Genomic DNA, 24771 nt, shown 5'->3' on the forward strand with positions numbered 1-24771 from the left:
CGCCGCCGGCCGGAGGACCCTCAGCTTGTGCCGACCCTGCCGCGGGGACCGGAATCCCAGAGCCGCCAGGAGCTCTAGGCGGGTGTTGGCAAACTTTTCTCGAGCCCACGTGCTAACCAAGCGGCTCGCTTCCCGAGCTCGGGATGGAACGCCGCGCCTAGGCACCCCTTGCCTCCCGAGACATATGTGCGCACGGTAGGCAACCCACACCTCGCTGCCGCAGCGCTTGAGTACCCCACCGTGGGGCCTAAAGGACCCAAGAATGTTCTTTTAACTCTGCACTCTCAGTGCTTTTAGGGCGTTTTTCATTCCCCTGAGCGTCCGCACTTTTACCCCGGGTCGGAGCCCTTAGCTCGGCAGAGGTTACTAATTCACTGATGGTAATTCCTCTCCAAGTCGTCTGCAGCTGTTAACGCTCTGCAATAGGCTGCTCCGTGGCTCGTGCCAGGCATTGGGTTTGCTTCCTCCTTCCCTCCCTTCTTTAAATTGGGACGCGCGAAGGCGCAGCTGCCTGGCCGGGATTCTCTCAGACTTCCATCCACTCTTTTTCTCGCTCCTCGTCTCTCAGGTTCATGGTAGAAGAGATGCTGATGGCGCCGAATTGACCAGTGCAGCCCCGGGGCTAGTGGCAACCCTTCCTCTGCGTCGTCCCCAGCAGCGCAGCCGGCGCCGTCTCTTTGGATGAACCTTTCAGTTCCCCTACTTTGAGAGGCGTCTCTCCTCCGCCCGACCGTCCAGATGCAGTTTCGCCTCTTCTCTTTTGCCCTCATCATTCTGAACTGTATGGATTACAGCCACTGCCAAGGCAATCGATGGAGACGCAGTAAGCGAGGTGGGTCCCTCTCCGCTGAAGGTGCGTGGGGTCCCGCGTGGGCGGGGGTGTCCAGGCGCTCGCCCACCACTGGGCTTCGGGGGCTCAAATGGGCAGGACGGTGCTTTCCACAGCCCAGCTCTTGCGGACCACCTCTCTTTTCTTTTGAGGCCCCGAGGGCTGCAGAATGCCGGTCTCTTCTGTCCCCGGGTGGGTGCGGTGAGCCAGAATGAGACGCGCTGCGAGCCCGGGGAGCCCGGCGTCTCCAGAGCGCTCAGCTCTTAAGTCGTGCGGTTCACACGCCGGGTGATTCCCGCGCCTCCACTCCGGGACTCTTTCTTGGGTCTCATTTCTTATCTGGGATCCATTTTTTCTTGTTTGCTCTCTTTTTGTCCTCTTAATATCTTCCCTAAACCCCATTTTTCTCTGTCTTCGTGCCCCCAAATCCCTGCCCCAATTGCTTGGACCTGGCCTAACGTATGAGGGTGGGGGTGGGGGTGTTGAAGAGCTGGGTAAGAGTTTGTCAAGTTGAGCTGAAGAACCTGCGTTTCCAGGAAAAGAGCACTATTGCTCTCTTTTTTTCGGGAACCTGAGACGAAAATGAGAACTTTCTGAATGAACCAGCTACTCCTGCGTTGGCTTTCTAGAGTGTTTGCCTGCAGCGTGATGTTTTAAAAAATAGGCCCCGCTTTGCTTCTCCATTTGTTTTCCTCAAAAGCAGCAATTTCCGAGTAGGGTTTCTGTGCACAACGAAATTCACTTGCGGCTTTTTAACCGCTCGCTCCCTCTCCATCACTTGTGCGAGCAGCAAGGAACGCGGATGCCAACCTCAAGGAAGGTTTTGGAGAATTAACTAGCTTTCCTACAGATTTATTGTGCGCTTATTTCGGCCTTGCAGCCTTGCTGGGCCTGCAGCTCATCCAACTGCATTTTAGGGTATGTGCAGCTAGGCACAATTAAGTCTTCCGGGAGGATTTAAACATGAACCGCCACACATCCCTTGAATTATGCGCTCAGGGAATATGTGCAGAAGCCCTTTGCAGGCACCTACCTGGTGAGAACTATTTGTCTCCTTCCAGCAGTTCAGACTTTGGTGGTGCTAGAATTTGTTGAGAGTGTCATAGATCTTGGCCCCCCCACCCCACCCCCCGTGATATAAACATCTCGACCTGTGATGTGCTTTGTTTATAACTCATTTTATGGAACCTGCGGCCCTACATTTAGATTTTTTCAAGTCTTATTTGTAATGGGTATTTTTTAGGGTATCATTAAGCAGTTCTCACCATTGGAAGAGCTGGAGTTTGACCTACCCCAGGGCAGAGCTGGGTATGACGGGTGTGAGACTTCTCCAGCTACCAACTTCCATTGCTGACATGTATCTCTGGACATTAAGGATACATACACCCACCCCCACATCTCTTTCAGTTCTGACTTTAGAAAATGCTTATTTTTAGAAATTGCCCTATCTAAAAATACAAGGGAGAAATTTCTTTCTACAGGCCACGAGAGTTTGATATGACTTTGAAAAGCCCCTCTCCGTCCTTCCACACCCCAGTATTTTCCTTCGAGGTGTTATTTGGCAAAGCTGGAATTTTTGGCTATACTGCAGTCAAAATTGTTTAGAGAGGTTCCCCTCCCCCTTTAAAAGCTGAAGCCTAGTTGAAAAACTAAAGTGCTTAAAGTTTGTAAAATATAGAAATATCTAAAACCCTTGAACAAATTCTTTACTATTCAGTGATGGCTTTCTGATCTACCCTGCCTGTCCCATTGTGTTTGAGTGGCGAAGAATCAAGCACGTTGTTTTAGTGAACTTAATGCAGTGATGCTGTCGATGCTGTTCTTTGGAGAATGACATTACAGCACTCCTGCGGCCAGAAGCGATACTGCATGTTTCTCCACAGGGCCATCTCTTAAGGTTCTGCCTGTGGCAGAACCCATTTCCTTCAAAGCTTGCTTTAGCAAAATCTCATGTAGCAGCTACTATCCACTTCCCCAGGCGCTGACATTTAGAAATCCAGTTCCAAAGTGTGCAATATTAACTGTGGCCAACCTGACCTTTCCATTGCATAAACTTTGAATGCTTTTAAGTACATATAAATTAATAAGGTTGTAAAAGAAAAGGAAAAAAAAATTCTATCAAAGTATGTCACCCCCCTCACCCCCAACAGATGTCCTTTCCCAAATCCCAAGTTTCTAGCTAAAATAACTTCGGTCCTTAAAAGTGACCACACTATCTGTGCCAACAAAGGGTGTACTGTGTTTTTAATTAAAAGTGGAACTACTTAAAGGGCTGGCTAGACAGTGCAGGGTGATAGTAGTTTTTCTGCTTTGCAAGGAAGCTTAAGGACTGCATTGTGAGGGTATTGAAATGAATAGAGATCTAACTCAAGTTGTGTGAATTGCCCCTCTTCACAAACTTAAGCTGGTTTTAATTGATCTCATGTCCACTGATTGATCCTACACCAATTGTTGTGCATACCAAACAATTGGCTTTCCCAAAGGAGATTGATTTAAATTAGTTTCTTGGTGAATGCCTGACTACTAGCCAAATCATGTCAGCAGTGACAGTTGACATGCTAGAGCTTATTGTGGTGCCAACATTTCCCTTTTCCCCTTTGTTTTGTATAGTGGCAGTTAAATATTACTTTCTAGGAAGAAAAGTGATTACTACTTTTTAGAAAAGGTGTTGTAGCTTGGAAGACCAGTTGTTTTCTTGGCTTGTGTTCCTGTGTAGGCAGCAGCGGTACCAGGATTGGTTAGGCTTCCCCTGGGACCTCTTTTTTTTTTTTTTTCTTTTTTCATATTCCATCTGCAAATAATCAAACCTTCACTGTGGAGCATTCTCAGAACTCCTTTGGCATTATGTTTAGTCTGCTCTATGATCTCAGATGCTCCATAATATCATTTTCTTAATGAAATAAAATTCTTGGCAGAGATCAGATAATTTAGTCAGTTAAAATCAATTGCATCCAGTCTGGAATAGAGCGCAAATGTATCATTTAACTCTATGTTTTATTTCAAAATACAGCCGGTGGCTTGAGAAAATAGAATGTAGAACTTTCTATACTTGTGGACAAAATTTTGTATGGGGGAGACCATCATGAACAACTCTGCTAATCTCCTTCTGCATTTTTCTTCTCCATATTTGAAGCAAAATCAGAAAATGTGTTTGATAGTCCCTAATGGGGCCCAGCGCATATGATGACTTAATCTTAAATCCTTTCCATATTTTAACCAGGGACTTAATGCAAACTTCTTTAAAACTCTTTGAAAGCAGCAAGTCTTCTAGACATACAACTGGTGTTTCTGGTGGACTGATGGTAGGGGGCGTGGTGTGGCAGGAGTTGATTTCTGTAGTCTTTTCTATACTGACTGAAGCTTCATCTTCTCCTTCCTCTATAACATCTCATTTTTTGCAAAATTATATTTGACTTTTTACATGATAATGAAGTGTTTACCACAAACAGTGTGCTGTGTTTCTGGCAAATGAGGTTGGGACAAAAAGATAAATAACTTTTTCTTAAATTGTATAGGCTGAATTAATTTGTGTTTGTCTTTTTAAAAAGTTGATGAAGAGATTTGGGGATATTCATTTTTTTACAAGTACTTTTTAATAGTTTATTTCTCCTATTCTTTCATAATATTAAGTGGCACATGGAACGTATTAACCTACACTTAAATGGAAATGCTTCAAAATACATTTTGCATGCATGCTTACTTTTTTGAGTTCCAAAGTATTTCAGAAAAGCTGATGTGATTGTTTAATTTTGCAACATAAACATGTTCTTTTTTTCTTGTTTTTTAATCGACTGGTTTTGCTTCCAGCACAATTGCATCAGTTTTTCTGGCCAGTGTCTTACCAATACAGGGAGGTCAGGAAGTTGCTGTGCTCACACCAACATTTTATTTTGCCACTGAAATTTGGAAGTGATTCAGAATAGGTGATGTTTGCCTAGCTTCCATTTAATTCTGGCTTACTTTATCTGCTCTTAAAATCAAGTCTGAATAGAATCCAATATTTGCAACAATCACAAGTTGGACGTAATACTTTTGATTCCTTAATGCAAAACCTCCTCTTCATTTATCCAAAATCTGGCCAATTTATGGATTAAGTAGGCTACTTTTTACTTTTTCTTAATATTATTTTAGTTGTAGGTGGACACAATACCCTTATTTTGTTTATTTATATGTGGTGCTGAGGATTGAACCCAGGCTCTCACACTCGATAGGCTCTACCACTGAACCACAACCCCAGCCCTACTTTTTTACTTCTTTCCTTTCAACTGACTGCCTTTATACAATCCCTCAACCCGCTGGAAATAGGTACTCTTATCCATCTCATATCCAGGAAATAGATGACAGATCTTTCAATGTAATGTTTGAGAATCAGTATGCTAAAAGAAAGCCGTAAGCTTTGGGATGAATATAAAGTTTTGAATTTTTATAGTTTTCAGGATATCATGATGTTCATTATTTTTTCCTCGATAGCAAATGTGGCCACCTATGTTTATAAATTCTTATATTTTCAGCTGGAATAAATATGGAGAGTGTTAATACTAAAGCATATATATAATGATATATAATTGGGAAGGTATATAAGTGTCTATACACACATGTGTATATGAGGGTGTGTGTAGAGGGTGTGGGTGGGATGGGATGATGGTGGAGGTTTGGGTTTTCAGAAGTAAACAGCATTTTTACTCCTGTGTTCCATCCTTTCATTTTGATCTGTCCTTAGGATGAAGGATGGCTGGGGGAGGGCATGAGACGGGGAAAGGTGAGTGTGCTTTCCCTCTTTCCAGGGTCTGCCTTCCGCCTGTCCTCTCCTCCAGACCTTTCTCTGTTCCAAGGCCTTGTTGTCTCTCTGACCTAGCATTCTGGACTCCCCCCCCCCCCCCCCGCCTCCTCCTGGCCCTGCCTGCCATCTTGTCCCTTTTCTTGATAATCCTGTTGTATTAATTCACTCTTCAGTCTGTTAGGTTTGGCTTCTACCTCCATCCTTTTCCTGAAGTAGTTTTCTTAAAGTTTAAATCATCATTTTTTTTTTTTTTTTGGAGTCACTTTAGGTTCACAGCAGAACTAAGTAGAGGGCATAGAGGTTTTTGACAGGGGTGTATAAATGGTCATCCGTGATCCATTCCTGCCTCATTGTCTGCTCTGGCCACATCCATCATCACAGTCCTGTGGTGTGGGTTTCCCGGGAGATGATTTATCACAGCTCTATCAGGAAGCTCTCCTCCTTTTGGCTGGTGACACACACTGTTGGCTGGGTGATATTTCACCTTGTATTTTTTTTCTTTGAGGGATTTCTTTAAAAACCCATCCCTGTTCTTCTGTGCAGGGTCTTCCACTGCATCCTCAACATTTTTTTTTAATATTTATTTTTTAGGTGTAGATGGACACAACACAATGCCTTTATTTTGATGTGGTGCTGAGGATCAAACCCGGGTCCCACCGGTGCTAGGGGAGTGCTCTACCGCTGAGCCACAATCCCAGCCCCTCAACATTATTGAAACTTTATGTGATACTGATTTCCCGACGACTGCTGTATAAATCGATACTTCATGCTCAAACTTGACAACTCGTGTTTTCCTCTTTGCTTCTCTCAACTCTGTCCCTCTGCTGTCTTTCCTATTTCTACTCACGGAGGGAAGTCTCCCTGCTGTATTGGACTTTTCTGTGGCTTTTTAAAAATCAGTTCATTGTAGCCTAAACTATACCAGTGTTTAGATTCATCCCAACTTTTCCATTCCCAAAGGTATTTCCTAGCTCAGTTCTCAGACTCCTCCTTTCCCAGCCTCTATGTTCTCCTTGCTTTCTTTGTTAGAATGCTGCCACACGGAATTGTTCTCAATCATAGAAAGGATTGGGTTACTTTTCTGCTGATGAACCTCAAACTTCTAGGCCTCCATGTTGACCACACGTGAGTGCCAACCTCTTTCACGGGGCTGTCAATGTTCCCACCATCTGCCTGTAGCCTACTCTGAACCTTTTGCAACCCTGCAGGCACTGTCTCCTTAAACTGTACCAGGTTATTTCATTTTGTATGGCTGAGCACGTCTTAGTGCCCAGCCAAAATGTCAGGGCCTCCAGGAAGCCTCCCTGGAATTGTATGTCTGCCTTTCTAAAGCTCACATCAATCATTCCCTCATGATTCCTTAGCTTCTTCTGCTATTCTTAAGGGACTCTTATTTTCCTCTTTATTCTGATTTTCATGAAATATCTCATTCAATCTTGAGCTTCTCTAGGGCAAAACAGTGGCATGTTTTTCATTGTACTCCCCAAACTAGGCCTAGTAGGGTACTCCCTGTACAAGTCAGAGTTGAACAAAAAGTGTAAATAGGCAATTTTGTGATATTCTGTTAATTTTGACTTAATGAAAAATGTTTTTTTTCCCCAAATTTGAGCTTTGTACATAGTTGTACAAAAGTTTGAATAGTTAAATAATAGGTGCAATCTCATTATTTGCTGCTCTTTATATCATTAGAAAAACAAAACATTGAAGTCTAAAAGCATCCCTAGCCCAACTCCCATTCTGAAGTCTCTTCTGATAATTTCAGAAATTCATAAAGCATTATATCTTGTACCTGATTGTGTACTGACATCCCATTGGCTGTTTGCATGACAGAGTAGCCTAAGTGGTAGGTGATTTAGGGTACAGCAGGGAAATGTGTGGGAGAGGGGTAACTATATTTTTAAATGCATTTTTTTTTCCTAGAGAAAGGGACAATAAGGGACTTGGCATCCCCAAACACTTTGATCCATATGAATATAAAAATCATTTAGGGGAAATTAAAAGACAGTAGTAGCTGCCTTCTTGAAGGCATTTATATTTATATGGTTAAGTTACTGCAAGAGAAATTTAATCTTTATTCTGACATTTGTGACTTTAGTGTATTACAGTTATGAGGACATACCTCTGAGAGACACAACATGTATTTTAGGACAAGTTCTTCCGTAGGATGAAGCAACTACCTAGTTGTTCAGTGCCTTCTAGAACACTGGAATTTCACTAACCTTGGGAAGCAGGCAGAGCCTCTTGGACTTTCAAGGAAGGTGAGCTATTTACCAAGCTGAGGCTTGAGTTTGAAAACTAATAGGTAAGTGGAAGAGAGAACTGGAATCCAAATTTCTAAATTCCCTGACTTTTTCTGTGTATGGTATACTTTGAATATAAACATCTTCAAAAGAAAAGTCACCTTTGAATCCATTTAAAAGTTCTTCAGACTACAGATTTTGATTGAGTCTTAGAACTTCCTACAACTCATAATTAAGTTAATAAAGTAGCTGATATTTAAAAAATTGAAGGCTGAGAGGTGAAGTTATTGAGGGATAGGATCATAAGTAGGTTTCAGTTAAAAATTTGGATAAGTTTTATAGTAAATATTTTTATCATTCTTGTACATGAATTATAGGAACCTCTTTTATTTCTAGTACTTCAAGAGCCAGAGCAAGCAGATGTGTGTATACATGCACTTGTGCTTATGTAGGTACTTATATGTGTGTTTATAGAGGTGTGTACATATGTGTTTTAGGTGTCTATATGTATATCAGTACAATCAAAATAATCAATAAAGGTCAGGGAAAAGCTATTAAATATTCTTATTTTTACTCTATAGAGAAAGTAGAGGTAGCTTTTCTCTAGTTTGGAGAAAAACCTTTATAATTTATTTAAAAACCTTTCAATTTTTATCAACAATTAAAGGATAAAAAGAACACTTATAAAATGAAATTTATCCTGCTCAGCACACCTCTTTTGAGCAGGAGTTTTTAATCTGCGGCTCATAGTGGGGTCAGGGTTTTAACGAGTCTTCTGAAATTAGAAGCAAAACATTTTCTGCTTTTTTCCAGGGGAAGATCTGGAGTTTTCCCTAAAGTCTCAAAGTAGCTCAGGGTTCCTCTCTTTCCTTCATCAGGTTAAGAAACATTGATTAATGAAATAGCAAGTAGACTTGCTTAAGTAGCATGATGCCAAGCAGCTGCTTCAAGTTGGCATAGTTCTTGTTTCCTAAAAGCTTGTTTTCTTTGTGGGTTTTTCAGCCATTCGCCAGGTGTAGTGTCTCAAGATTTATTTCAGTAAAAATTGCTCAGCCAGTAGTCTCTTCCTCAAAGACAATAGTTGTTAAATTCTCTTCTCCATCCCCTTAAAAAGACTTTTACAAAGTACAACATAAATATAGCGTATAAGGGGCATTATTCCAAATTGGGCTGTCTGACAAGTTTTATCTCATAAACAAAATAGATAATGTAGAGATAGAAATAGCTGTTGAAAGTTTTCAGCTGATGTCTTGCAGAGGTGGCTGTGATGTGACTTGATGCACCATGCTGCCACTTCACAGAATGGTGAGAACCAGGGCTTGCCCCTCTCCTGGCCAGTGGGCTGTTGCTAGATCCTTGCTCCTGTGTCAGTGCATTTTAGAATTTTTGTACCATGATGGCTTTAGTCCCCTTGTTTTGGTGCTTGGTACAAATTGCCAACCAACCACCTCAGCAATTAAAATGCATGGACCGACAGAGGGCACACTTTGCATTCTTTCCCTCCTGCATTGTTCTCTGCTGTGCCGCAGGATTTGTGCTTTGCTCTGGCTCCTTGATTGGGGTGGCAAACCTGCTCTGCTCCCTCCATTCATATTGAAATCATAGCGATGTCATTACAGAGGAGGAAGGGGACAGATCAAGAGAGATTTTAGTCTTCCTAAGCATTTTTGGATTGGTTCCTAATCTCTTTTTGACAAGACCTCACCAAAAGGCAAACTTAACCATTTTTAATACCAGCAAGGCAGATATTAAAGCTCGAGATTTTGTTAGTCTGCAGGTAAATTCCAGCATGTATACCCACTTTGGGAAATCCATGGTTTTTAAATGTTTTCCATTAAGTGTATGCCTAAAAATGTAAGCAATTGGCAGTTTGGAGTTACCCAAATGATTCCACATGTTGCCAAATAAGCTCAATTGGAAAATTGTTTGCCAAATTCTTTAATCTTTATGGACAGACCCCTTTCTTTCCATGGATCTTTCATATTATAGTCTTTAAATAATGGTGAATATTGTCTGATCTTATTTGAAAATCAAAATTTTAGATTTTTCAAAAAAGTCACTTTCCCCCGTATATAATAAAGTCTGACTTGGGGTTTAAAAATCCTTTGGTACCTCACTGTTATTCCCCTCTCATGCTGTGTTCAAATGGCTCTTTGCGGTACTCAGAAGTTGAATTTTTAACATTGGAGGATGTGTGCTATCTATGTCATTACTAACTTGCCCATTGAGTTAATCATTCTGTCTGTTTTTTTTCCTCTGTAAGACTTGGAAGATTTACTTTGACCCGTTGGTTCAGATGGCAAACCCAATCTGCTCTCTCTATGATGTTTAGTTGAATCACAGTAGGGTTAATCATATTAACCAAAGACACAGCCTATGTCTAGCCTCCCAAATAGAACTATCTGGGGTAACTGTGATATTTAGTCTTTTCAGCTATTTCACTGCCATAGATGGTTTTTGAAATCTCTTCCCTGAGGGAGAGATGCTTGATGGCCCAGTTAATTGGGAAGAATTTCTCCTGGGATTCTTGGGTTTCTATACCTAAAAGGCACGAAGGCAGTCTTTTTCTCGGACTTGTGAGGTCCTATGGGTAGTTCTTGTAGGTGGAAGAACACTGTTAAAAATCCTAATTTTGACAGTTCATTTTTGATGTTTTAGAGTATATGTGTGTGTTTAAGGGTCCGATTTATAGACTATTTTGGAGAACTCTTAGGTATTCTGCACTCTTAGCAGGTTCGAGGAAGTGCTAGGGAACAGCTAGCTGTAGGCTGGGTGAATTGGAATGTGAAAACTAGATGAAAATTTTGTTTATCCATCCATCTGGACACCTTTTAATTATTTTAGAGAAACTAGAGCTATTCTACCCACAGCCTTTTTTTTTTCTACTGATGTTAGCTATTATGTGGCCACCCTCCTTCCCCTGGCTGTGTTCGGTAGAGAAACTTTTTTGGAGTAAGGAGACTAAGTGATTTGAAAAACCACTGGGCTCTAAGTGGACAGTGGTGGTTCCCAGAAGCGCTCTTAGTGGGCTGAGGCTAATTTGTTGGGCTGGGAAAGCCTTTTTACCACTTCTGGTGGCCAAGAAATCTTGTTATGGTTGATGTGATTCTTGACTGAATCCTGTTGATCATAAAAGATCTTCCTTGAATTATCCTGAACATTGATCTAGAGTTTGAAAACTACGCTTGAGGATTGATTATCCAGGATTATGAATTTGGTCTAATTTACTTTCCTTTGCAGAAGTAAAGAGAATTAGTTCTTTGCAGTACTATGAGCAATCTCAACATGACCTTGAAAGTGTTTCAAGTGAATAATTACTGTTCTAAAGGGTTTGGCAGTCTTCTGTACTTGAAACACTCAAGTTTCATTGAATGTAGAAAGAGTTGAAGAAATGGGAGAGGCTGATCTGAGGAAGAGGGGAAAAAAGCAGGGACAAGATTCTAAGACTTGAAGCTGGTCTTTTTTTTTTTTTTTTAAAGGATGTGATTTATTCTACTTTTGAAGATGTTTCATAGAAAGGAAGATTCAAATTTCTATTTAGAAAACTATCCATTAATGGAAGAGAACTTTCTTGATGCCTCAATCCTTTGACTTTGGAAACTAACCCTTTTCAAAAGTGGAGAGCTTCTCATGAAGTGTGGTAAAGCAGGTGTACTGAGTGGAGGATCCTAAGCACTGTGCACACTGTACAAACCACTGTGTGAACATCTGTAAAGCACATGGCATCTAATAGCTGCTTACATATAAATTCTTATTGACAATTATTTGCATTCAAATTATGAAACCCTTCCTAACTGGAGGACACCAAACAAAATTTCTTCTTTAGATTCTGCCTCCCACGACTCTGCATCATTGTAAACTTCAGCAGTGAATATTGTAGACACTGGAATTTGGTTTGAATTCTTCAAAGAGAAAAGAAAGCATATTTCTCCATTCTTATAATGACCATGTCAATTTGTAGACTGTTCCATTATAAGCAAGTCTGAGATTTCAGTACAGCTATAATCATTGTGGCTTTTGGCATATCGATATTTTGCTTTCTTTAATGAGGTCACTAGACTGTAAGGTAAAGTATTTGACAAAAGTTCATTAATAACTGGAATCTCTGAAAGCATAAGAGACTTAAAATTCCTATTGGATGAAGAAGAGCGATGTAGGTACATCATTTATATTACTTGAATTATATTTGGCAGAGAGTGGTGGGTCATAATGGATGTGGGAATCCTCTGGTATAGTAGAGATTCTGTCTTCAGTCTTGCTTGAAACACTTTTTTTTAAAAAAATTAATTGTACACTGATGATATACCATCCACACTTCTGTGTAATATGAAGTTGAACAGGGCATTTCAATTGTTAGTTTATGGGGCTGGGGTTGTGGCTCAGTGGTAGAGTGCTTGCCTAGCTTGCATGAGGCACTGGGTTCAATTCTCAGCACCATATATAAATAAATGAACAGAATAAAGGCACATCAACATCTAAAAAATTAAAGAAATTGTTGGTTTACAAAAAAGATCTCAATGGCTAGAAATAACAGGATGAATTTACTGATGAAACACTAACTAGAAACATGTAGAGGTTACTCTTTTTTTAGATTAAAGAACTAACCATGGAATATACAATGTTGGAGATTAAGGCTTTTCATTGATTTTTTTTTTAATGCAACTTGGGATTATGTGATATGGTTGCAAGAAGAATTGGCTATATTAAGAGCAATATTTACCTAGATTCAAGAGTAAAGCAGATGAAGGCCCTCAACCTACACTCATGTTCATTACTTTCAAAAGTGTATTGGTAGCACACTTAAAATTCTGTAATAGTCCTAGTGGCACTATAACTAGATGCCACAAACCAGATTTTTAAAAATTTATTTTCTCTCCTATTCTCATCTGCTTTTCCTTCATTCCCCTTTGTCTAATCCAATGAATTTTTGTTCTTCCTTCCCCTCCCCCTTATTGTGTGTAAGCATCAGCATATCAGAGTAACATTTGACCTTTAGTTTTTTGGGATTGGCTTATTTCACTTAGCATGATAGTCCCCAGTTCCATCCATTTACTGGCAAGTGACATAATTTCATTCTTTTTTATGGCTGAGTAATATTCCATTGTGTATATGCATCACATTTTTTCGTATCCATTCATCTGTTGAAGGGCATCTAGGTTGGGAGGCTTAGCTATTGTGAATTGGGCTGCAGTAAACATTGATGTGGCCGTATCACTGTACTATGTTGACTTTTAAGTCCTTTGGGTATATGCCAAGGAGTTGGGATAGCTGGGTCAAAATGGTGATTCCGTTACAAGTTTTCTTAGGGATTCCCAGGCTGCTTTCCTGAGTGGTTGCACCAATTTGCAGTCCCTCCAGCAATGTATGAGTGAACCTTTCCCCCCCCTCACATCCTTGCCAACATTTATTGTTACTTATATTCTTAATAATTGCCATTCTGACTGGAGTGAGATGGAATCTTAGTGTAGTTTTAATTTGCATTTCTCTAATTGATAGAGATATTTAACATTTCTTAACATATTTGTTGATCAACCAAATTATTTCTTTTGTGAAGTGTCTAGTTCCTTTGCCCATTTATTGATTAGGTTATTATTTTTTGGTAAGTTTTTTGAGTTTTTCATATATTGTGAAGATTAATGCTCTTGATGTAGGTGGTAAGGATTTTCTCCCATCCTGTAGACCCTCTCTTCTTGTTCATGAGTGTTTCCTTTTGCTGTGAAGAAGCTTTTTATTTTGATACCATCCCATTCATTGATGATTGATTTTACTTCTTGCGCTTTAGGAGTCTTCTTGGGGAATTTGGTTTCTAAGCTGATGTGGTAGATATTGGGGCCCACTTTTTCTTCTAGTAGGTACAGGGTCTCTGGGCTCATGCCTTGGTTCTTGATCCACTTTGAGTTTTGTGCAGGGTGAGAGAGAGGAGTCTAATTTCATTTTGCTGTGAGTGAATTTCCAGTTTTCTATCACTTGTTGAGGCTGTCTCTTCTCCAATGTATATTTATGGTGCCTTTGTCCAGTATGAGATCACTGTATTTATGGGGGTTTATCCCAGGTGATTTTCAAAACGCAGAAACCCATTTTCTCACAGTTCTGGAAACCAGCAGTCCCAGATTTTAAGATGTCAGTGAGTTCATACTCCTTTTGAGACCTCGGGATCCTTTCTGTCCCTGAAGTACTATTGAACTGCACAAATTCAGTTATCTGCTTATTACTTTTTGAAATAAATCCATCAAATTAGCTTCTTGTTGCTAAAATCTCTTTTAGCTGAAGCTGAACATCTGGCCCCTCTTTTTTTCCACTGATGTGAACTGTCCTCCTAGAGCTGTTAGCAGCCTTTATGGAATATCACTGCAATATCAAGAGTGTCTGCTGTATGTGGCTTCCAGTGTTAGAGATGTTTTAGACTAGAACCCTCTGATTAGTATCTGACATTAGCACTTCCAAGGAGCTTGGTCTATTCATACTTTTGTTCTTATGTATAATATAAAGTGTTAGTAAGAACATTCTTCCAAAACCACAGCGAGCTTTTTCAAACACACAACAAAGTAATCTAATGAATACCCATAGACCTATATGCAGATTGAACAAATACTGAGATTTGGCCACACTTACTTTATTCTTTTATTTTTATGTGTTGAAATGTTATAAAGCAATTCCTGGATATTTTATTTCACGCTTCATATTTCTGAATTCATTTCTTATAAACATGGATGTTTTCTTACCAAGCCACAATGTCATTAGTGTACCTAACATAATTATTCTGAAGTAATGCCTATTAATGACCTGTATGTAATGAATTTCTCAAATTGCCTCAAAAAATGCCCTTTTGCAGCTTGTATGTGTGAACCAGCATTCAAAACACTCCCATCATTTCACTTAGAGGGATATCCCTCAAGATCCCTTGATTCTAGAGCAGTAATTCTTTCCCACCCATTTTTCTGTACCCCACCTTATTGAAAAAACAAGGTCAAGGCTCTGTAGAATGTCTAACACTGAGGATTTTCCATTTGATCCTTTGTGGGGCTCATTTAACTTGTTCCTCTTACCTCCCGTATTTTCTGCCAACTGCAAGTTCTCCTGGAAGGTTGAATGAAGTTCAGATTCAACTCTTTGGCTAGAACACTTCCCAGATGACACCCTGTGCTTCATATTGCATCACACCAGGGAGCACACAATGTCTTGTTGTGCTATTCTTAAATGATACTAAGATTAACCAATAGGGTTATGAGGCACTAACTTGATCCCTTCATTGTAGAGTACCGATTGACCTTTCATCTATTGGTTTCTTCTATGATGATCTTTATCTGCATCATGGTTTCTTCAGGCATTGCAAAATAGTGGAACTTTTCTCCTCCCATTCCTTCTACATTTGTTAGCTGACAGTTCTATTGAAAACCTGTTCCTTTTCAACCACAGATATCTTGTTACTGTGAAACAATTCTTATAGGAAAGACACGCAGTAAGTGTAATTCTTTAACTGCAATTTTCCAGAGTAAGGAGTTGATGTGTGTGAAGCTGGACAGTGGGTCGACTTCACTGCTGGAGAATCAAAAGCTTTGGTTGTGTCAATGTATTGCTTGTCAAATGGAGGAGGTAAGGTTCTACTATAGCCTCTGCTTATTGAAACGGCAGTGGTAGGATGACTTTTTGGCTTTTTGCTAACGGAGTGAAATGCAAACCTTCTGAAAACCTGAGGTCTATTGGCCATCTTCTGATAATGTTTTCTGTTAACAGCTTTCAGAGAAGCCACTATGGGAACACACAGTGGCCTCAGCCTGGTGTAATCTGAGGCTCACTGGATAGAAAAACAGTACTTTGTACTACTTAAACACCCTCTGGAAGGCTTAGCAAGGAGAGGAAGGAAAATATTTGAGGAGATCAACTGGATGTTGTAGGATACAAGTAATGTTACCTGAGAAGGATTAAAGTTTCCTCAAAATTTGACCTGAGTGGCAGCTGGCCATTTAGAAATTGCTCTTGAAGTCTATCAATGGCTCATTTTCTGCTGTGCAGTCTTCAACTTGCAGACACAAAGGGTCTAGAGATTTCATGTCTTTAGTGGTTAAATGACAAAGTTTTTTTTTTTAAATTAACATTTTTGTAGCTTTTTAGCTGAAACTGGCTTTTTCTAATTATAGAAATCTTTATTCACTTAAGAATGTAGCTCATTGCTACCAATCAAGTTAACATTGGCATGAAATTTGTATGACCCATAGAAATATGCCTATAATATCTACATTTAATTATTTTATTATCCAAATGATAGACACAAATGTCTATTTGGAGAGTTAAAGAGCTTGTTAGCAATTTTGAACATAGACATTATGAATATAAAACATTTAGTGAATGGCTCATAAATACAAACTCTATTACAGGAGAAATACAACCCTGCAGGAATTCAATACTTGTAAACCGCCTTCACAGTGATTTTTAATAAAGCAAAAACTACTGTGAACTCAAGAAAATGGTTATATTGCAAGTCAGGAAACAGAACGAGGAACATATATAGCTTCTTTTAGTAACCAAAGAATGAGGTTTTTTTAGTTCAACGTGTATGGTGTTTTTAAGTCACTAAGAAAATAAGCTGCATCTACTAATTAGGGCTAATAGGTCATCTCCTCTATACCTTTTTTTTTCATGTGTAATTTGAAAATTGTCTTTTTAATAAACCCTCTGCACTGAGACATTTAGGTCTTTTGCCTTGGAAGCAAATGGTAAGACTTTACATTGTTATTTGTGTAAGAATTTTTTTTTTAAAGCCACTCATGGTAGTTTTAAAAATGAATATAAGCCCAAAATTAATTCAGTGTTGAAACTTTGCAAAATAATACTACCAACAATTTGGAAAATTATTGAAAATAAAACTACCAATAACCTTCCATTCAACAATTCCCTTTAACATTTTGGCTTCTGTCATTTCAGATATTATTTTACCCTTTTACATAATTATAAAATTTAGGAACTTTATATATCATAACCATGTATTATTAACTATTTTAATGATACCAGAAATGTTTACATCATAAATTATTCATCATAAAAACTTTAAAATCCATTTCCTTATTGGGCAGTTAAATATTTCTGTATCATTAAAAAGTTTAATATTAAAAATGCTGCTACAATTCTTTTTTTAAAATTGGAATGATACATTTAATGTGGAATCATTTGCACAAATATTAACAAATTTTAAAATGAGAATTAAAATACTAGTAATGTTGAAAATTAATTAGAAAATAGATAGCTATAGATTACATTTTGTGAATGGAGTACATATACTCCAAAATACAAACAATTAGATAGCATGGTGTTGCATATAATTACTCTAGAAAAATTTAATCGTTTTTTAAAAATACTTTTTGGTACATTTTATTTTTAAATCATAGAGAAATGAAATTTTAAAATTAGATATACAATTTTTCTGCATGTATAGATTATAACTCTAAGCCTAGTCTTGTCACACATGATTTACCCAGCTCTTAGTTGATTAGAAAGTTAGTTATTTCAAACTACATAACTCATGTGAATTTTTTTTTTCCTGTCTGAATCATTCTTTCCTAACAATTTAGTAATCATATCAAAATTGTTTCTTGAATGCATTTGTTCATCCATTGTATATATGACATCAATTCTTATGATGTCATATATACATATCATATATACAATAAGTCAAAATATGTGCAGAATGTCTTTTAACCACTTTTTAAAATTCTAATTTGTTCTATATGACAGCAGAATGCATTACAATTCATATTATACATAGAGAGCACAATTTTTCATATGCTATTATAATTCTTATGCATCACTTTTCACACCATTTTTTAGATATTTTGTTTTTTATTCTTTTTAGATATGGTAGAGTGTATTTTTACATGTTTTATACACACATATACACATATGGAGTACAACTTATTAAAATCTCATTGTGGTTGAACATGATGTGGCATTACACTGGTGGTATATTCACATATGAGCATAGGAAAGTTATGTCTGATTTGTTCTCTCTTTTCTATTTATATCTCCCTTCCCTTCCTTCCACACTGTTTTTTCCCATAGGCATCATTGGCAGAACTCGATATAACAACATACTGTAGTCATAGTATTTATTGAGCACTTAATATGTAGCAGTCTTGCAGGATTTATTGTTATTTTTATTTTGTTTTGTGGAGCTGAGGCTCAAACCCTCTTGGATCTTGGGCATGCCAAGTGAGTACTTTACCACTAAGTTTTTCATCAGGTTTCTCAAGCATAGCATAGTTCTTCAGGCTACATATTATTTAATTCTCAAATTACTTTGCGAAAGATCTTATATTTCTCCCCATTTTAGGATGAAGAATCAGATACTAGAGATTCAATCGTTAGCCCCAGGTCGTAGAGCTAGAATTTCAGTCAAGGCATCCTGACCCTGTCATGTTCTTCACCAATAAGATGGAAACATGAAGCTTTTGATCTTCTTGCCTAGTGTTTTCCAGAATACGTACAGACTGATCCTAATTCAGTAGGTAGGAGATGATGGGCATATTGCCTTGAGTCTTTTAGAACTTTTCTCCTTTAAGAAGCGTTTCATTATCCCCAAAGAAAACACGATGTAAATAATGAGGGAGATAAGACATTCTCCCCACCACCCCCCGACTTTCAAATAACATGACTCTCTACTCAGTTGCTTCAATCTTATTCCTTGTTTTCTTGGCAAAACCTATTCTTTCTACATCCCTTCTCCAGGACACTTTGAATTGCTTTTAAGTCTGCTGCCATTTTGTAGACTACACTTGACCACATCCCTCCTCCACCACATCAGTAGCCTTCAGAATATCTTTCCTGTGATCCATTCTACATGGGGCAACCAGAGCTATTGCATATGAAACAAAAGCCAGCACTTAAGTGCCCCACTTAAGTGCTGCAATAGATTTTCATTATACCTCAAATAAATTCCAAACTCCTTGCGCAGCCTGGAAGATTCAAAATGATCTGATTGCTGCCTGCCTCTCCAACTCTTTTTTTTTTTTTTTTTAATAATCTTGATCCTGTTGGCATGTTCTTTTCTCAAACCCTCTAAACATGTTTGTTTTAGGACTTTTGCCTGGTCTGTGTACTCTCTGGAAAGGGTTCTCTATCCTTTTTGTGATCAGTTCCTTTCCCCAATACTGAAAAACTACCTAATGCAGCATATTTTTCCTTTCCATTTTCCATAGCAAACTATCAGGGCCAGGACTGTGGAGCAGCAAGAGGGGCTCAGGGTACAAAATAGGAGGTGTGTACTTGCTCACACTTGAGAGTGATCACCTCCTTGAATTTTATATGCTAGGAACCTCACTTATATCCCTCTAGCTCCACCTCTGCTCTGCTCTGCTTTATCTACTGGTTATTTTTCCAATCCTCTATTCTAGAATGTTCTCCATTCCTCCCCACCCCAATTCCTGTTCCTATGAGAGAGGACACTGTCTATTCATCAAAATCCACTTTTGCTTCTTGGGGCATGTAAGCTAGACAGTGTTTCCCAGATTCCCTCGAAGTTATGTGACTGAGTTTTGGCTGGTGAAATGTGAGTGAAAGTGGTATATTTTCTACTTGAGTCTGGCCCAGTAAACTTCCTATGGTGGTCTCTTGCTCTTCTTTGTCTCTGCTTGGTAGAGAGGAACTAGCTCTTTCAGACCCAGGAGGATGACGGGACAACCACGTGAAATATGTGGGAGTCCTTGAATGACTCTGTGGAGGTCTCCCTGCTACATTATTGGACCCTGCATGAGCAAGAGAAACTCTTTAGATGAGCCACTGAGACATTGAGCCTTGTTTGTCTCAGAATATAATATTGCCTGTCCTAATTAATACAGGCCCTCATATCTCACTCCACCCAGGTTTATGGAATATAAGCTCCAAATGGGAGGTATCTCTGTTCATGTTACCCCATATGGAGCTTAGCCTGTTGTGGGTATCCAGGAAATATTTTTTTTAAACAAATAATGCAGGATGTAAACACTATACCAATATGTAAATTACTTTAGACAAAATTGCAAAACAGTGATAGATTATGAAATATCTTCTGAGTTCAGAGGCGAAGAAATATTGTGGGAAAATGTTCTAGGAAAAGATTTCATGAAGCTGCAAGCTTGCGCTAATTCTTGAGCATAAGGCAGTCACTGTCTATAAAGTGGTTCTTCAATTTCTCAGCCACAGATATTTTGAAAACATATTCCAATATTACATCGCAATAATTTCACACCAGAAGTATACAATTTAGTCACAGTTCACATATTAGGTTATGTCAAATCATTTTTATAGTTATATGCCTATAACCAGAAAATACTGAAAATTTCTTCCTTTTATTTTTTACTGATTATGACCAAGATTGTCTGAAGTGTTATTGTAAGAATTTAACTCGTGTAACAAAAGTAATGTCTGCTTTTATGACTGATGTAGTGAAATTCCTTGATGTTTAAGGTTCAGTGGGTCATTTTGCTTTCCAAGCGGTAGAACCATTAGTTTGGAGTTAGGACCTGGTGGCATCCCTTCTGAAAATGTCTGTGAGCTCTAAGGAAAGGGCGTTGTTTGGCATTATACTGTTGATGGGAAAGATTTTGTCAGTAATAAGGATTTCTATTTATTTTTGGGTACTGGGTGAACCCAGGGGTGCTCTACTGTTGATTCACATCCTCACCTTTTGATTTTTTTTTTTTTTTTTGCTAAGTTGCAGAGGTCGGACTTGAACTTACTATCTTCTGGTTTCAATCTCCCCAGTCACTGAGATTATGAGTATGTACCTCTGTACCCAAGCTATTTCTGATTTATTTATTTTTTTGTTTTGAAGAAGGGAACTGATTTTTCACTTGTGGGAATTGTGGGTGTGGAGGAGCACAAGAAAGAGGAGGGTGGTGACCTCTGTAAATGAGGTTTGCAGGTGGTCTGTGGTTGGATCCTAGAGCAGGCGGTTGGGAGTTGTGGGCACCTTCCCACCTTGAAGCTCCCCCTGCAGGCCAGGTGGGGAAGGACTGTGGTGGCAGCAGGTGGCCCAAGTTCTATGATTAGAGGATCAATATAGACAGGGCCAGCATCCCTGTTAAGACCTAGAATCACAGAATCTCTGAACCCTTTATTCACACTTACATTCTAAAGACGCTAGTAATATCATCTTCCTTAAGTTAGTCCTCACAAACAATTCTTCACCAGCTCTGCTACAAATTAATTCTATGTATGTGTATGTGAGAGAGCGGGGAGTGGGAGGGAGGAAAAAAGAAACTTAAATTCACCCTTTGGACCAGACATCCTTCCTGTTTAAAATAAAAAGTTTGATCTAAAACTCACAAGAGCCTTCTAAGGATAAAACTTGTATCTCTAGCTTTCATTTGGTCTAATTTTTTGTTCTAATTCAAATTCTTCTTTGTCTTTATTACTGTGTTAAGTTGATTGGATTACTGAATGTTCCGTGTCTGTTTTCCTATTAGCGAATTAGAATACTCATTACTTAACTTGTAATTTGGCCACAAGAACCAAATAGAGGCACATGTCATCTATTGGAACAGCACCTGGCACTGGGCAGGTGTGCAGCAATTGTACCCCTTAGTTAGCTGAATTTTCTGCTTGCTTCCTGTGGGCATTTCCTGGCTCACATTGCCTTCCATACAAGGTCTCTGATAAATTCTCCATTCATGGTTTAGACAGGTTTCCTGAAGTAGCATCTTTAAAAAATTTATTCTAATTCCAGTGAGCCACCAAGGTACTTCTAAAATATGTAGAAACTGAAGGAAAGGTACAGTTTGATTAATCTGGTATTGATCACAGTGCTGAGGAATTGACCCTGTTGGAAGTTGGTGCCACGGGACAGGTAGGTTTCCTCGAAGGAGCTCTTCCTTTTCAACTGGCTGCTTCCAGTAAGAAAGAGAAAACACGGACACATAAAGATATACCGCGTGTTGCTGCAAAACACAACAGACGAAAAATAATGAGTTCACAGAAACATGCCAGGCTGGACGTTTAAATCACATGTTTGTGTTCCCAACTTTCTATATGATCCAGCTTTACGTGAATAGGTTTATTTTGCTGTGAGAATGACTCACTTTAGAACTACTCTACCAGCTGAAAAAGCTGAAGGTTTCCTTTTAATATTACTTATCATAGCATTTTTACTTTCTAAAAAAAAATAATATCTATAAATCTGTGTTTTAACATGTACATAGCATAGTTTGGTGTGAGTTACCCAAGAGCTAGGATGGACATGCCCAAAGAAAACACTTGAATAAACAAGCTTACTTAACCCTCGTCATGAATGTGAGTTGGTGACTGCCTTTGGTGACAATTGAGTAAAAAATTCCAAATTGAGAGGCAGGAGTCCTGGGATGGAGTCCTGGCTGGGCATCTCCTCAATGTGACTATGGTCTTTGAATCTTTCAGGGCCTCATGCTATAAGAATGAATCTGAGTATGTGGCTTAATAGTATGTGCCTCTCTGACCACTCACTCCCTGTCTTTCCTCTCCATTGCTAGGATGGTATTCAAAACTGTTTTGTCTCAATGTTCTACTTTTCCCTTCAAAATGAGACCCTGAGTCTTCTACCTTGTTCTCAAATCATTCATTTCTCTAAGTCGTACTATTTTTATTGATTAAGCTTTTAGGAAATAAATAGCATTTTAAATATTTCTTTTAAATCATTTGACATGATTAGTACCACATCATCTTTTCACTGTAGGAAGCAGCCAGCTCAAAGAAAAATTCAATATCTTCGCAAAACCCTAACTTTTTCTGTTGAGGAGCTACACCACCTCAAACCTTAACTATGCTAAATTTGAAGTCTTGGTGCTGGGATCGTGGTTCAGTGGTAGAGTGCTTGCCTAGCACGTGTGAGACCCTGGGTTTGATCCTCAGCACCACATAAAAATAAAATAAAGATATTGTGTCCAACTACAACTAAAAAATAAATATTTTAAAAAATTTGAAGTCTTGCTTTCTAGCTCTCTGATTATCTTTCAACTACCTCTGCTATGTTCATTCTCAAATTGGTGATCATCAGTGCCACACTGACTAGATCCTTTTACAGTAATGGATGTTCTGTTGGAACATTGAGATGAGCTTTTCTTTTGTTCTTTAACATTTCAGTTTTTCTTCATCAGTTGTGTTGTTGGTGAAGTTAGAGATGCAGTGGGGATGAGGAATTACTTTGCCCCTTGTCTCAAGCCTGGAGGTATTGTTCGGCTCTTGCTCACATCCTTGTATGAGGTTTGATTTTGGTGATGTAACAGAGTCTTTACTTCTTGATTCATCTATGGTATATTCCTGTAGCCATTACTGTAATTATTTTCCCAGGGAAGAATCCAAAGGTTCAAGTCGGTAAAAGGGAGTCCAAGAAAAAGCACCTGAGATGCATTCTCCCTCCCAGAGGACTCTTCTGCTCTTGGAGATGTAGACAACTTGTTCTGATTTCATAGATGGTATCAATTGGCTCCCTCTCCCTTCTACCCCCATTGCAGAGGAGGGTGGTGAGATGGGGACAGATAGCCAAGTACCTGAGATTTCAGGTTCTGTTCAGCATCTACCAGGTAGTGGAAATAGTTTTTTTTTTTTTTTTTTTTTGTTGTTGTTGTTGTTTTATTTTTATGTGGTGATGAGGATCAAACCTAGTGCCTCCCACGTGTGAGGCAAGTGCTCTGCCACTGAGCTTCAGCCCCAGCCGGGCAATAGTTTTTTCTGGAGTCTGTTTCATTTATTCATACGTGCAACTTATTTCTTTGTTTTGTTCATTCTAAACAGAATTTCATTAATGTCACCGTGTCTCCTTTTGTTACTTTAAAAATACCTTTTCACTTCTAATTTTGATTAAACTCAAAATTATCAGAAACAAAATAGTAAAATAAGCATCCACATACAGCTTAGAATAAAAATATTAGTCTTGCCATATCTCCTTTAAAAAATCTACATGCTACATACAAATATATGTAGTATACCTATTTGTATAAATATATTCCATATGAAAATGGTACTTATTTTTTGAACAGGTGAATTTGAAGATGTTTATTCATGGGGCCATGAAAGAAATAATGTATTACCCCCCAAAAATTGAACTCTTGGATAAACTTTTAAAAATTATTATCCTTAATGTATATCTCAAACCCAAAATCTTACAGCTAGTATTCCACAATTAAAGATTTACAAGTAAAATGCATCTTGTTTTCATTGGAAAGCTTTTTTTCTGGGGCTGTGGCAGTGCTATTTGGGATTGCAACATAGATCAAGAAATAACTTGGAACCACAGTGATGTGAAGGGTACTGAAGTTTTCTCAATGTTGATTAACTGTAGTGGATAAATAGAATAGTAAGCTCTATGGTATTTTGTTTTCTTTTCCAAGAGATTATGGAATTATGTACATGGTAGAAATTTTAAAGTTTTATAATTCCCATCTTGAGGGGGAAAGAAAAAAATAGAATGGAAAGGTCTTCTTGTGTTCTTCCTAGGTGTCAGACTTTTAAAAGGGACTGTAAAGCATAAGCTATTTATAACTCTAGAGAATATTCCATTTTGGAAGGGTGAGATCACAGGTAGATGAAATGAAATCCTTTAAGCATTGGAACTTCAAGAAAGTTCTTTTTTAAATATTGATTTTTTTTTCTGACACAAATGGATTTTTTTTTCAATGATTTCACTGTTATTTTGTGTCTTTAGTATTTCTTGTTGCAGTGTCCTACAGTTGTGCAAGAGCAATGGCGAAAGGTGAATAGATGTGGACAAGTCAGCCCTGTTCCCCTCCCCAGTATTCCTGGAATTTGCTTTCTTAAAGTCCCTCATGATTTTTTTTTTTTCCTCACAAGTTTATATGAACTATATGATGAAGGGCAGGGTGCTTCATGGGCAGCATTGTAGGTTGAAGCTGTGTGTCTTCAGGTTGCTGAACCTCTATAGGCCTTAGTGTCCCCATTTGTTAAATGGACATTAATGGTGC

At 38.6% G+C, this 24771-nt stretch overlaps 1 protein-coding gene across 3 annotated transcripts in view; it reads left to right on the forward strand.

Annotated features, from left to right (window-relative positions):
* Positions 1-738: 738 nt before the first annotated feature.
* Rspo2 (R-spondin 2) overlaps positions 739-24771 on the forward strand; it is a 131650-nt gene continuing 107617 nt past the window's right edge. For 2 of the 3 annotated variants that reach the window (XM_026384563.1, XM_026384564.1), the window contains exon 1: positions 739-832. In XM_026384563.1, the coding sequence (XP_026240348.1) occupies positions 739-832 (94 nt within the window). Of the gene's footprint in view, positions 854-24771 lie in introns of all 3 variants that reach the window. The other variant, XM_026384562.1, reaches the window with a different exon arrangement.

This window comes from Urocitellus parryii, chromosome 7 (genome assembly GCF_045843805.1).
Source record: "Urocitellus parryii isolate mUroPar1 chromosome 7, mUroPar1.hap1, whole genome shotgun sequence".
Taxonomy (NCBI): Eukaryota; Metazoa; Chordata; class Mammalia; order Rodentia; family Sciuridae; genus Urocitellus; species Urocitellus parryii.